General features: G+C 47.7%; 1 protein-coding gene across 2 annotated transcripts in view; it reads right to left on the reverse strand.

Moving 5' to 3' along the window:
* The window catches only part of ABCC4 (ATP binding cassette subfamily C member 4 (PEL blood group)), a 1,668,368-nt gene that overhangs the window by 306,226 nt on the left and 1,348,258 nt on the right, over window positions 1-13,884 (reverse strand). For both annotated transcript variants that reach the window (XM_086934802.1, XM_086934803.1), the window contains exon 25: window positions 12,632-12,823. In XM_086934802.1, the coding sequence (XP_086790928.1) occupies window positions 12,632-12,823 (192 nt within the window). The remainder of the gene's footprint in view (window positions 1-12,631; window positions 12,824-13,884) is intronic.

The raw sequence follows: 13,884 nt of genomic DNA on the forward strand, positions 1-13,884 counted from the left end.
CTCATGGGGTGGAGGACGAATAGGGTGATATCTTCTGCATACATTGAGACAAGTAGAGCACGGGCCGCAAAGTTAATGCCCCTCTGGGTGTGATGTTGGCACAACCGAGCCGCTTGAGGCTCCACTGCAATAGCAAAGAGCATTGGGGACAGCGGACAGCCCTGCCGAGTGCCACGCTCGATGGGGATGGGGGTCTGAAATTTGGCCATTGAGCCGAAGGAGAGCAGTGGGAAGAGTGTAGAGAAGTAGCACTTTTCGTATGAACATCGGACTGAAGCCCAAGCGGGGAAGAAGATAAAAGAGGAATTGCCATACTAAGGTGTTAAAGGCTTTAGTAGCGTGCAACAAGGCCGCCATCGCCGGGAGAGTTGGGTTTATTTGAAGTAGGATGGAGAAGATGGCCCGCAGATTATGAGAGGTAGTGTGGCCAGGAATGAAACCAGACTGATCCGGGAGAGCAATGTGTGGCATGAGAGGCAAAAGGCGCGAAGCGAGCAATTTGGCAAAGATTTTGTTATCAGTATTTATGAGGGACAGGGGGCGATACGAGTCCTACCATTTGGGTGGTTTATCTGGTTTTAAAAGCAAGGTAAGTGAGGCCTTTCTGAGCGATGGAGGGAATTGCCCAGTTTCAAAGGACTCATTATACATGGCGGTGAGGTGGGGAACCAAAATAGGGGCAAATGCCTTGTAGAAGAAGGCTGGCAGGCCATCAAGGCCAGGGGCCTTGTCACCGGGCATGCCATTTATTGCAGCAAGTATCTCCTCTTTGCAGAATGACACGTCAAGGAACTCCCAGTGGTGATTGTCTAGCCATAGCATTTGGAGGGTGTCGAAATATTTATCAAGGACCTCTGGCGAAGGAGCTGAGCTGGCCGTGTAAAATTGTGTGTAGAATGAAATAAAGCACGCTTTAATTTCCTCGGGTGAGGTAGTCCTATCAGTTCCACCGTCATGGAGGGCGTTAATATAAGAAGCCGCTCGCGGTGGGTAAAGCAGGTTGGCCAAGGTTTTGCCAGGACGGTCGCTCTCCACAAAACGGTGCGCCCGAGCCTCCCTGTCGAGGAAGGCAAGCTCTCTATCGGCCTCATCAGCGATTATCTGGGTTGGGATCCTGAGCATGAGAAGCATCAAGATCCTTGATCTCTCGTTCTAATTTGTTGAATGTTCCGCGTATGGACCGAAGGATGCCAGACTGCTTGGAGATACACTCACCACAAATCATGACTTTAAAACTCTCCCACAACGAGGACGGCGAAGAACTTTGTGATAGCAGTATGAATTTTGTCGCAAAATACTGAATCGCTGAGGGCATTAGGAGGGAGCCGCCAAGAGAAAGCACGACAAGGGAAGAGTGAAGGCGTAGGCCCAATCAAACGGGAGCATGGTCAGAAAGAGTGCGTGCCATGTGATCTACGGAGGTGAGTCAGGCCAAGGCGTCCGGAGTAGTGATCCAAAAGTCCAGGCGCGACCAGAAGCCGCGGTAGCCAGTGACACAAGTACCCTCATGCACGTCGGGGCGGGAGTGCCGCCATGTGTCGTACAGAGTGTTATCAGTGAGAATGGAGTTGAGAAGGGTGGTTGGCGCGCGGGTGAAGAGTGCGGGGACCGGGCCTATCAATGGAGGGGGAAAGTGTTATGTTAAAATCTCCACCCCAGAGGAGCACCGCATGGCCAAAAGTAGAAATGTGGTGCCAGACAAGGGTGAAGAAGTCAGGGTATTCACAGTTGGGTCCATACAGGGCTGGGTGTGAAGAGTGCCGTGGAGAATTACAAAGCGTCCCCCAGGGTCGTCAATCTCTTGTGAGGTTTGCCAAGGGAGCCCCCTACGTAACAGGATAATTGGAATAATAAAAGGAATGAATTTCTCCCCAATGTCGGGAGAGAAGCCTTGAGGAGGAGGCGGGCATGAAGTGGGTCTCTTGCAGGAATCATATGTCCACTTTGTGATGAATAAGGTGGGCGTGGACTAGTCGCGCCTTACGGTGGTCGTTAAGACCCCGGACATTCCAGGTCCAGAGGACGGTTTCCGTCATGATGCTACGTTAAGTTGGGGAATATAAGACGAGTCAAAGGGGGAGAGAAACAGTGCATGGCCAAATAAGGAGTGCTGTCACAATTGGTGCAGTGGTGAGGTCAGTGCAGGAAGCTTGAATGGGCAAGGTGGTGCCATTACCCTTGTTGCAGAAAGAGCCCCGCAAGAGGGCACAAGTATGGTCTGCGTAGTGCCCTCGTCCGAGTGGTGAACAGAATCATTGCAGGGGAAAGCACTAGAATAAGGCCATCAGGTGCGGAAAGCAAAAATAAACAATAATAGCTGCGTGTCATAGAGGAGCCAAGAACATGAAGCAGTGTCAGAACAAACATCAGAGCCCTAGTAAGAGGCAACAATCGCCCAAAACCCCCAGCCCAACCAGCCAACCTCCCCATCCCCAAAAACACTTCCGAAAGACCCACCATCCCGCACCCACTCCAACCCCTCAATCAGGCTGAGTTACCCCCCATTCCCACCCCAGGAACCTGCAACTTGGAAGGGGAGAAACCACGTCGAGTGAGGGAATTATCCTGTGGGGGCATGGCAGTGCTCAGCATACTCCCCTGCAGTGAAGCAGGGTGGCCAAGCTGCGAGCATGTCAGTAGCAAGGATAGCCCCAATGCATGAGCTGGAGGCGGCTGGTCCTGGGAGGCTATATCAACAGAAGAGGCCAGAATAAAGCAAACAAAAAAAGCAATAGCACTTGCAGAGTGTATTCAGCCATTAAAACTCAGCCAGTCAATCATTGTCACTAAGATGGTCAGCTGCAGTGGCCTGAGAACCAGTTGGTGAGGAGCGAAGCAATTTATCGAGTTTCTTGGCAAAAGCGAGAGTGTCCCTAGGATCTGGTAAGACAAGCGTTTTTGCGCATTGCCGGACATGCAGCTTCGCTAGATAAGCCAATGAGTAAGAGACTTCGTGTTTTTGGGGGATCCGCTTTGCTGGAAGGAATTCGCGTGAGCTGCCTGGAGCACGATGGTATAGTCAGGGTAGAATGAGAGCGAGTTGCCTTGATGATTTATTTTGCCCCTTTCTCGTGCTGCACGGCGAAAGGCGTCACGGTCTCTGAAGTTTAGGATTTTAGCAATGATGGAGCGAGCTGGTAAGCTGGGGCCAAGACGTGGGCCAAGGGAGCAATGTGCCTGCTCGACAATGAAGACTGAGGAGAGGATGTCACCAAAGAGATCCCGGACGAGCTGCCCCACGTAATCCTCCATGCGGGAGATATTGGTGGATTCAGGTACTCCTGTGATGCTGAGGTTGCTTCTCTGGGAATGCGCCTCCAAATCTTTATTTTTATTCTCCATGATGTAGAGTATTTTGTCCATCTGCAATAATTGTTGGTGATCCTGAGGTGGGGCGTCCTCGGCGTCAGATACCCTGGATTCAACATGCAGGAGATGAATATCGTGAGAGTCAACTCGGGCCTTAACTGAGTCTAGGCGGGCGGACAGTTGATCGAGTTGGGCTGCAATGCCTGTGACCGTGGATTTGACGTTGAGCATAATCACTTTCAGATCATCTTCGCGCGCAGGGGGAGCCTCCATGATGGCCGTGGGGTTACCCTTATCCGAACCTGCGCCGTCCTGGCTTGTCGATCTGCGCTAATCAAAGGCGATCTTGGGCTGCCTGGGGTCAGTCCTCCCCATGGCGGGCAGAATCAGGAAAGAGGTACCACCAGAGAGCAGGGAGGGGAATAGCGGCCAAAAGGAACAGCGTCAAAGAGCTAGGCAGGCAAACCACAGACAAACAGCAGCTGTAGGCAGAACAGGAAAGATGGTAGGGCCACCAGTACAGGTGAACAGCAAAGGCCAGCCACTGTGAGTAATGGGTGCAGTGAGGCGATGACAGGATGTGGCAAAGGTTTGAGGCACCAGGCCGGCAGCACAGCAGGTGGATAAATGAGCCCTCACAGACACAGTGGAGATTTAGGAAGATCACGCCACTTCAAGCCGAGAGCAGAGAGGACACCAAAGCAGACCACAGGCTACCAAGAGGGGCAGTCAGTCACCCAGCGAGGGACCAGCACCACACGTCCGATGGCCTCAGAGCAGTGGCAGAGTAAGAGGGGGCGCAGGGGACCTCGCTGTGCGCCACACGATCCCAGGGCTACGCCGCAGAAGCCGCCACAGTGGTGATGTTCGCAGTGGGGGAATACAGCCAAATGCATGAAGGCGCCTCAGTAAGAGGATGCGGAAGCGGACGCCCAGAATCGGGGCCGTCAGTCCAGGGGCCACACAGGAGCATACGCCTGCCGGCGCAGGGCAGACATCAGGGCCGATGCAGGCCCAGTTCGCGCCAGAGGAGATCAGGACTGAGGTTGGATGCAGTGATGGTTGGGGCCCAGAGCCAGGTACTCCAGAGGAGAGGGGATCGATTCAGCCACCAAAGGCCGGGGCGTTGCAGCGATGGTGTGCTAGGCCGCATGAGGAGGCCGCAGGGAGGAAAGTGGACTCCAGGCACCCCGCACACCTCAGCGGGGGGAAGCCCTGAGGATACGCCAGACTGGGGTGATCTCTGCGGGGAGATGTGCGGAGCACGCAGAGCCACTGCAGCGGGCGCCCGAAGGAAGGGAAAATGGCGCCGGTATCTCGAAAAGGCCCGGGCCGGGCGGTGCAGCTCACGGGCCCCCAGTCCCACCGGACAAAGCAGATCAGGATGCACCGCAGTACTTCAGGCTATCCGCAGCAAGGTAAAAGGCCCGGACTTCACCAACAGCGGGGTATGGACCCAGCGCAGCGATTGGGTGGCAGATCTCAGCACTCACAAGCAGCCGAGGGTCAGGAGCAGCACAGGGCGATGCCTCAAGTGGAGACACTGACGAAAATCCAGTTTTCAGGTAGCATACATGTTGTTATCTGCAAGATTCTTTCGGATGTTTAGCTTGGCCGGCAGAGTCCACTTAGAGTGCGGCCATCTTGCAGCCCCCCAAGTAGGAACCAAGTTAAGGTCCCAGTGAGGCAAAACAGACATGTGGATGAAGATACTGCCAGAACAATCACATTGCCTAAATTACATGCACACAAGGTCACTGGAGACATTACCTCGTGGTCCTTTACGCAGCTGTAGTGTAAAATATGCACTAAGCATTTACCCAACGAGGTAGAAATTAATTATTAACCAGTAGAAAGTACTCCAATTGGGTAGGCATTTTCAGCAAAACTGTGGACTCTTCTTTGCAAAAAATTAGGTTCCTTTATGGCCCACAAGCTCATTTCACAGAAATTAAACCTCATCGGGAAGCATTTACAAATATAAACATAGATGGTGCCCCGGTTGAAGCTCCACTTCTATAAAGCACAAATGATCCTAACTTCTTGAGCTTCGTGAAGGGAAAGCAAGTATCATTTCTCTCATATTCCATGTTGAAAAACTATATAAAATCCTTAATGCAAGTGAATGTATCATTGAGCTGTAGTGACTGTGATGGGTTGTTTCTTGTTTGTCATCTCCTGGTGAGAACAGAGTCCATGGTTCTCGCTTTTAAATACCCTAAGTATGCAAATGCCCTAAATCAAAAGCAGCACTCTCACACCTACTTGCAGACACACAAGCACTCACACACACCCACTCACAGACCTATATAGGTACTCACAGACCCACTCATACAGGCACTCACACACACTCACTCACAGACCTGTACATGTACTCGCAGACCCACTCACACACTCAAAAGGTACTCACAGACCCTCAGGCGATCAATGACCCACAAACAGACTCACACAGGAGCTCACACACCCACTCACAGACTCACACACACTAAGACATTCACACACCCGCTCACAGGCCCATACAGCCACTCACATTTCCACTCACCAATCCATACAGCCACTCACACACACACCAAAACACTAATATAATCACTCACAGGCCCATACAGCCACTCATGCACCCACTTTCAAAAGTGACAGGTTACAGTTAAGAAATAACATTTTGAAAAACATCGAACTTCCCTCAAAAAAACCCAAAGGTTACAGGGATGTTATACCAAGGCTCAGATTTAACTCATATAAAACGAATGAAATTCTGCAGTTATAATTACCTGAACTAACGATTCGCCGCTGCAATGCACTGCTTATGACCTAACATTTTGCATTACTCATGACATGGCCTGTGAAATCACGAATGTCATCTCAAATGACATCACTGATGACATCATCCACAGAACCAATCACATACGCATGTATATCCCATAAAGACTCTCATACACCCACTCACATACCCACATATCCACTTACATACCCATTCACAGACCCATGCAACTACTTAAACACCCACTCACTCATCCATAGAACCGCTCGCACACCCACTCAATCACTCATACAAACACTTACACGACAATTAACTCACCCATATACCCACTCGTAGTCACTCACCCATACAGCTACTCAGACACCCACTTATTCACCTGTACACCCATTCACATGTCCCCTCACCGACTCATACAGCCTCTCAACAAAGCCACTCTCACACATACAACCACTCACACAACCACACTATCAATTACATACCCATTCACACATCCATACACCCACTCAAACATCTACTCACTCACCCATACAGCCACTCACTTAGACAATCACTCTCCAAAACAGCTACTCACACACAAACTCACTTAACCAAACACCAACTCAAAAAGTCAATCACTCACCCATACAGCCACTTACACACTCAGTCGGTTATTCAAACAGCCACTCACACAGTCCCTCTGTCACCCTTACAGCCACTCGCCCACCAATTAAACCACACATACAAGGACTCACTCAGCCACTCACTCACACAATCAATCACACACTCAGTTACAGACCCATAGAACCATGCACCCCCATTCACACCTGCACACAATCACTCATACACCCACTCAAACACCAACACAACTACTCGCACACCCACTGACACACCCATACAACTACTCAGACAGCCACTCACACACAGATACACACAGCACCTCACATAACATATATTGGAAGTAGTATCACTCAGTAGTAGTAGACAAGGTATAGGATTTTAACTATGTAGTAGCTTAGTATGTATCTCTATGTCTCAGAAACGTTTAGAAAACACTAACACTCACTGGGTGATGTCATCAGTGATGTCATTTGAGATGTCATCAGTAAAGTCACTGACCTTGTCATGAGTGATGCAATATGTGAGGTCATAAGCAATGTTTTGTGGAGGCGTACGTTATAGTTAGCTCAGGTAACTATAACTGCTGAATTTCACTAGTTTTGTACGAGTGAAATCTGAGTCAAACTATAAAGACCCTGTAACTTTAGTTTTTTTCAGAAAAAAAATATATTTATTCACTGAAATAGGCGAAGGATATAGGGACATTATAGTTAAGAAATAGAATTTATAAAAACCGTAGAAATTCACTGAAAAAAACAAAGGTTAAAGGGACGTTATAGTAAGGCTCAAATTTCACTCATACAAAACCAGTGAAATTAAGCAGTTATAGTTGCATGCGCTAACTATAATTTACGCCCCAGTAATGCAATGCTTATGACCTCACATATTATATTATTAAATCACTCATGACATGGTCAGTGACATCACTGATGACATCTCAAATGACATCACTTATGACAGCATCTCATGAGTGTAAGTAGTTTTGTAAATGTTTCTGATTGCTCCCCGGGGCCCTATCCCCCGGGGCCTAGTACATTCAGTGTGCAATGGAACCGCAGGGGGAGCATCCGTAGTCACAGCTGGCTCATCATCTCCTGTGGGAGCCGCCATTACTACGGCAAGCAAGAAGCTGCTTTAAATAGTAGCTTCCTGCTTGCGGGAGCAATGTTTCAAGTGTTTCCCTGCAAGCAATTTGCATGCAGGGAAACGGATGAGAACTCCGCGTTCTACAAGCAGGAGCTGTTCAACAGCTTATGCCTGCAGAAAGCAAAGTGATGTTGTCTTTTGCTTGGTGTGAGCTGTTACCTCTCACCAAGTCAAAACAAACAGCTACCCTCTGATGTTGGGTACCTCGGGAGGTAGCAGGAGCCAGCCCTGGGGGGTGTTGGTCCCCATGGCCATCCATGGCTCTACAAGGGAGCCGGACGGCCCCCATCCATTATTGTAATTAGCCCCAGCAATGCAGTGGTCCCAGGACTGGGGGTCCCGACAGACCCCCTACATTAATTTATTCCAGCCCTGTGGAGGATGCGGTCCCAGGGTATTTAGCTGTGCTGCACGCCCCTCCCCTTATTTTAAATAAGTTGGCCCAAGGAGGTGGCAGATTCCCAGGGCTGCAAGTGGCTGCATGGGCCCCCCTGCATTCTTTTAATGTAAAGTACCCTGGGGAGGTGGCATTCCTCAGGGCTTTCGGGGTGCCGCCTGGGCCTCCCTGCATTTATTTAAACAGATTTACCCCAGAGAGGCAGTGGTCCCTGTGGCATGGGTGGGCCCAGCAGGCTCGTCCTCATACATATTTTCAAGTCTAGGGGAGGTGGCGGTTCCTCGGGCTGCAGGAGGCATGTGGGCCCCTGCATTGATTTATAAAGATTTGCCAGTGGAGTTGACAGTCGCCGGTGCTTTCCTTAGCCCTAGGAAGGGGAGGCCTGTGTGCCCCATTCTATTTGTATAGTATGCCCCGGGTACCTGGCTTACCCAGGCGCTTTGATAAAAACAAGCTCGGGGGACAGAGTTTGTTTTTTTGTTTACGTTTTTATTGGACTCAGCAGAAGCCGAGAACCAAGATGGCTACCAACACTTCTTGTTTGAAGTGTTGGCAGCCAATCAGATCTCAGCATGAGATCAGAAGGGTTCTAAACAAATTTGATTTTCCTTTAATATCTCCAAAACTACTGTACAGATTTACACCAATTCATAAAAAGGCCACTTTCTGGGCCAACAGCCACTTTGTTGCTAAATTTGATGTAATTTTATGCAGCAGTACGGGCTGTAGTCATGTATAGAATTCATATGGGAAAAATCATGTTTCTTTGTCCCCTCCTTTTTTTTGCCCCCCCTACTTGACGGATCGCCCTGAAACTTTCCACGCACAACAAGAATCACCTCGGCACTTTTGAGGGAAAATTCGGTGAAGATTTGTCAACCAGCGCCATAGATATAGGCAAATTAAAAAACACTTTTCCCATGGAAACATGGGGGCCGATTCACAGAACTAACTTAAGACAATATCCTAAACTTAGTACTTTTGGTATTCACAGAAGTTAGGATTTTGTCTTAAGTTTGTCGACCAAATCCTAACTTAAGTCTGTCTTAAGTCTGTCTTAAGTCTGTCTTAAGACAAACTTAAGACAAAATCCTAACTTCTGTGAATACCAAAAGTAGTAAGTTTAGGATTTTGACTTAAGTTAGTTCTGTGAATCGGGCCCATGGTTCTACCTATAAGATAACAATATATGTGTGTGTTTGTGTATATATATGCAAATCCACTGTAAAAAACAGAGCTTAACGTAATATTACTGTTAAGTGTGATAAAACGATGTGTTTTGTTTTTAAACCTGAGACATTCACTGAAAAAACCAAAGGTTAATGTATTGTTACAATTAAGTGAATTTGCGAGTGACAACATTAACATTTTGAAAAACAAATAAACTCAGAAATTCACCAATTATAGTCAGCAGTGCTAACTATAACTTGTGCCCCCGTCATGCACTGCTTGTGATCTCACACATGACATCACTCTGTACAAGACCTATGACATCATTTATGACATCACTCATGACATTGCAAATTATTATCTCAAAATATACTGAACAGATTTACACCAAATCACAAATTCCTGACAAATTCAGTGTAATTCCCTTCAGCAATTTTTGCTTTAGCCTTGCCTGCATTCGTTTATAGAAAATGCATGAGGATTCTGCATTTTGGGAGCCCTCTTTTTTCTTGCCTCTTGCTTGATGGATGACATCCAAGCTTTAGGTAGCTGTGGTAGGTGAACTTTGTTTTTGAAAAGTTTTGTAAAAATCTGTCAAACATGGCAAAGTTATTAGCAAACCAAAAAGCGCTCTGGCTAAGGAAAACAGACCAAACTATAACTACCTAGTTGAGATATATACAATGCACAGTGGTGGTTCATCACCACCCCTTTTCTGAATTGTTTTTGGCCACCACAAGTGTGGCAGGGAATACTCAGACATGAGTCCCTTGCTCACTGCACCATCAGGATTCAAGCAAGCCGGGCCGACGACGGCTGAAATGCCAGAAACCGGTCCCCGGAAGCGTGTCTCCTTTCCGGTGAAGAATTGGCTTGGTAGTTTGGTCTGCCCTGTTCCCATGAGGCACTGGGTCAGACTAATTTTCATATAGCCAGGTTCTGAACTGGGGTGATGCAGTGAGCTAAATACGGTGATGGATCAAGCCCTGATCTCTTGACTGGGTAAGAGTGGTCTGCTTAATTCAGACACTCTGTTCATCACCACCCCCTTTTCTGAATTGTTTTTGGCCACCACAAGTGTGGCAGGGTATACTCAGACATGAGCCCCTTGCGCACTGCACCACCAGGATTCAAGCAAGCCGGGCCGACGACGGTTGAAATGCCAGAAACCGGTCCCCGGAAGCTTGTCTCCTTTCGGGTGAAGAATTGGCTTGGTAGTTTGGTCTGCCCTGTTCCCATGAGGCACTGGGTCAGGCTAATTTGCATATAGCCAGGTTCTGAACTGGGGTGATGCAGTGAGCTAAATAACGGTGATGGATCAAGCCCTGATCTCTTGACTGGGTAAGAGTGGTCTGCTTAATTCAGACACTTTGTTCATCACCACCCCCTTTTCTGAATTGTAGTGGTGGTTGACACCATGTAGTTATGGCTAGGTCAGAGTTTCCACAGCAAGAAAATGTTTTGTTTTACCAATAACTTTGGCACCATTTGACGAAACTTCACAAAACTTTCCAACAAGAAATTTCAACCACCTCGACTCCGTCAAGGAAAGGTTTGGGGTGATTCATTAGTGAGGGCAAAGAAAAAGGGAGGATCCCAAAAGGTTTAATTTCTGTGTTAATTCCCATAAGAAACTTTGCTCTATAATAAAGACAAATATGGCTGAACAAAATGACACAAAACGTGTCAAAAAATGGACCTTTTTCTCAGAAAGCATACTTTTTGTTATTTGGTCTAAATCTGTTTTTACAGTTTCAGGAAAATCTGCGTTAAAAATACCACTCGAGGTCCGGGGGAAACCTTATTGGTTGAGCAAGGTTTTTTTCTCCTGGCAACCTTTCGGTCCCGCAGGACTGATAACGGTCCTGCAGTAGCATGTGTAATCTAATTGTGCAGCTGTAACTTGGAAAGAAAATCATGGGGAGGTCATCTCAGGACTATGGGATTTGGTCCCTCTATCCTGGATTTTTTTAAATAAAAATAGTTTAGGGGCAGAGCAGTGATATTTGGACCCAGAGGAACTAGCAATGGGAACCAAGAGAGACGCCCCTACCCGCAGGGACCAAAAGTAAAAAGCACTTTTTTGCAGACCATCAGAACCACAATACTGCTGTGGGACCTAGTGCGACCCTACTGTGAGGTACTATAGTATTCCCACCAGAGCCAGCAGTCAAGCTTCGCCCAATTGTACCATGGGAGCTTCACTTAGGAAATCTTGCACTGTACCGCTGTACTATATGGGTGAAGCTTGAGCATCGATACACTGAGAGCACTTCGGTACCAACAAAAAATGGAAACTAAAAGTGAATTGAATATTTTTCAGGGCATCTGCAGGATGTTGGGATCAGAGCTTGTCTAATGTCTGGTCTTGCAGCCAATGCCCTGCTGGGCATGGTCAAAAGCTGTAAAAAGCAAGAGTTGTCCAACCAATGGTAGTCAGGTGACTGCGGGGGGTTGGATGCAGAGCCAAAAATTAAAATCAAAGTCTGAGTTGGGTATCTGTAAGGTGCTGGGTGTCAGTAGAGGCTTGGGCCTGCCTGCAGACCATGCAAAGGCCATGGATAGCAGGGAGTTGGAAACCCATAGGGTTTGGATGCTTATGGGGGTAGGGTGCAGAGGTTCACCAGAGGCCAATCCCTGCAGCCAACTCCCATGGTACACGGCCAAAGGCTGTGCACAATGAAAAGGCCTGCACACAGCCAGGGGTTGGCTGTCATTGGGCGGAGGAGTAGGGTGCAAACCCTATGCCAACCCCACGGGCATGGCCTGGCCGGAGGAAGCTGGGCACAGAATTTGGCCCAAAAATAAAACCAAATGCAAACTGGGTATACACAGGGGGATAAGATTCCATGGTGATTAGGGACAGTGAGGGGTTGGCTGCTCATGTGGGATTGTGCGGAGGTCTTGGCCAGAGGCCAGGCGGTGGGGCTACACCCCGCTATACATGGCTGAATGCCATGCACAGCAGAGGGTTGGCTGCTCCGACTACAAATTGGGAGCAGCGCCTAGAAGGAAGCCATCAACCTGCTACGCATGGCCGAAGGTCAAAATTACACCGGGCTTGGCTCGCCATGAGGGAGTTCGGGCTTTGATGTTCCAAAAACTATTTCTTTGAACAGCTATACCTTACAACTACTCCAAGAATGCAGCATGATTGATCAGAAAATTGTATTGTGACAGACAAGAGATAGAAGGCACAGCCAAAATATAAAAAATGCTTGGTGAAAAACCCTATAATATGTGCGCAAACATACCTTTTCCTTTGATCTAATCAAAGCAGTCAGGTGCTTTAACACCAAAGGTCCATCCAAACTGTAAGCAAAATTTACATTTTCGAAGGCAATCACCCCTCTGCTTGGCCAGTCTGGTGGAGGGCGCTTTTTGGATTCCCATGCAGCTTCTTTCTCCAGTTGTGTATACTCCAGCACTCTTTCTACTGATATCATCTGCAAGGAATTGATTGCAAAACACTATTAAGCACAATGTATTAATTAAATACTACTTTTAATTAATGATCAAAGTTTAAGTTTAATAGGTGGAAGATTTCAGAACTTAACTCAACAGCTGGCAGAGGGCAAGTCTAAAGTGATACACAAAGATGGTTTGTATATGTACATATTACAAATGTATGGGTTAATGTATTCATGCATTTATTGTGATTTTGACTAGACTAGCATGAATACTGTAGGAACTTGGGTCACTGTTTGAGGAGGGTGCAATCACAATTCTTGTCACAGTGAAACACTAGCAAACTCCAAATTCTCCTGCAGTTAACCCTCTGGTAGTTTGGCACAAAAGCAGTCAGGCGTAACTTAAAAGCAACATGTAAAATATTTATGCAGCACTTCAAACAGTAATAATGTGAAAACTCAACACAAGAAGAATACCACACAAACTTAGAAAAATAAAGTGTAATGTAATAAATGATTTGAAACCGAACCAACAAAAATCCAGTTGAACCAGGGAAATGCAATTTTAAAGATTTAAGTGAAAATATTGCCTAAAAGCACAGAGTTCCAAATGTGGGTGTTTAGTTGCCCCGGCCCAGGACAAAGTCCCAAGTTGAGGTTGACCATGATGGAGCACTAAACGGACACAGGGACCAAGGGGCTGATTAGATGGCGGTTCAGAATTTCACCTGACTGCCATCCTTTCTTAAATAGGATCATCCAACAGACTTGGTGGTCCAGCCATAGGTATTAGGATGTGACTGCCACCAAGGAGGTCACAATGCCTATGTTTTGTATTGTAGTGGGTGCTACCGGCTGCAGCACATGCCGCAGAACAAAAAGGGACACTTCAGATATCCCTGCACTACGTGGCAGGCACGATGCGGCACATGCCACATGGTGCAGGGATATATGCCCCCATAACTCACAGCTGAGGGCCAGGGTGTAATGGGGGGGCCTGCTACAGGCTCCCAATGTCCATTTCTGACAGCCTTTTTATGGCGAGTAAACCACCATGAAACAACTGTTGGGGAGGGACATTGTAATACCTATGGCAG

Source organism: Lissotriton vulgaris, chromosome 8, assembly GCF_964263255.1.
Source record: "Lissotriton vulgaris chromosome 8, aLisVul1.2, whole genome shotgun sequence".
Lineage (NCBI taxonomy): Eukaryota > Metazoa > Chordata > Amphibia > Caudata > Salamandridae > Lissotriton > Lissotriton vulgaris.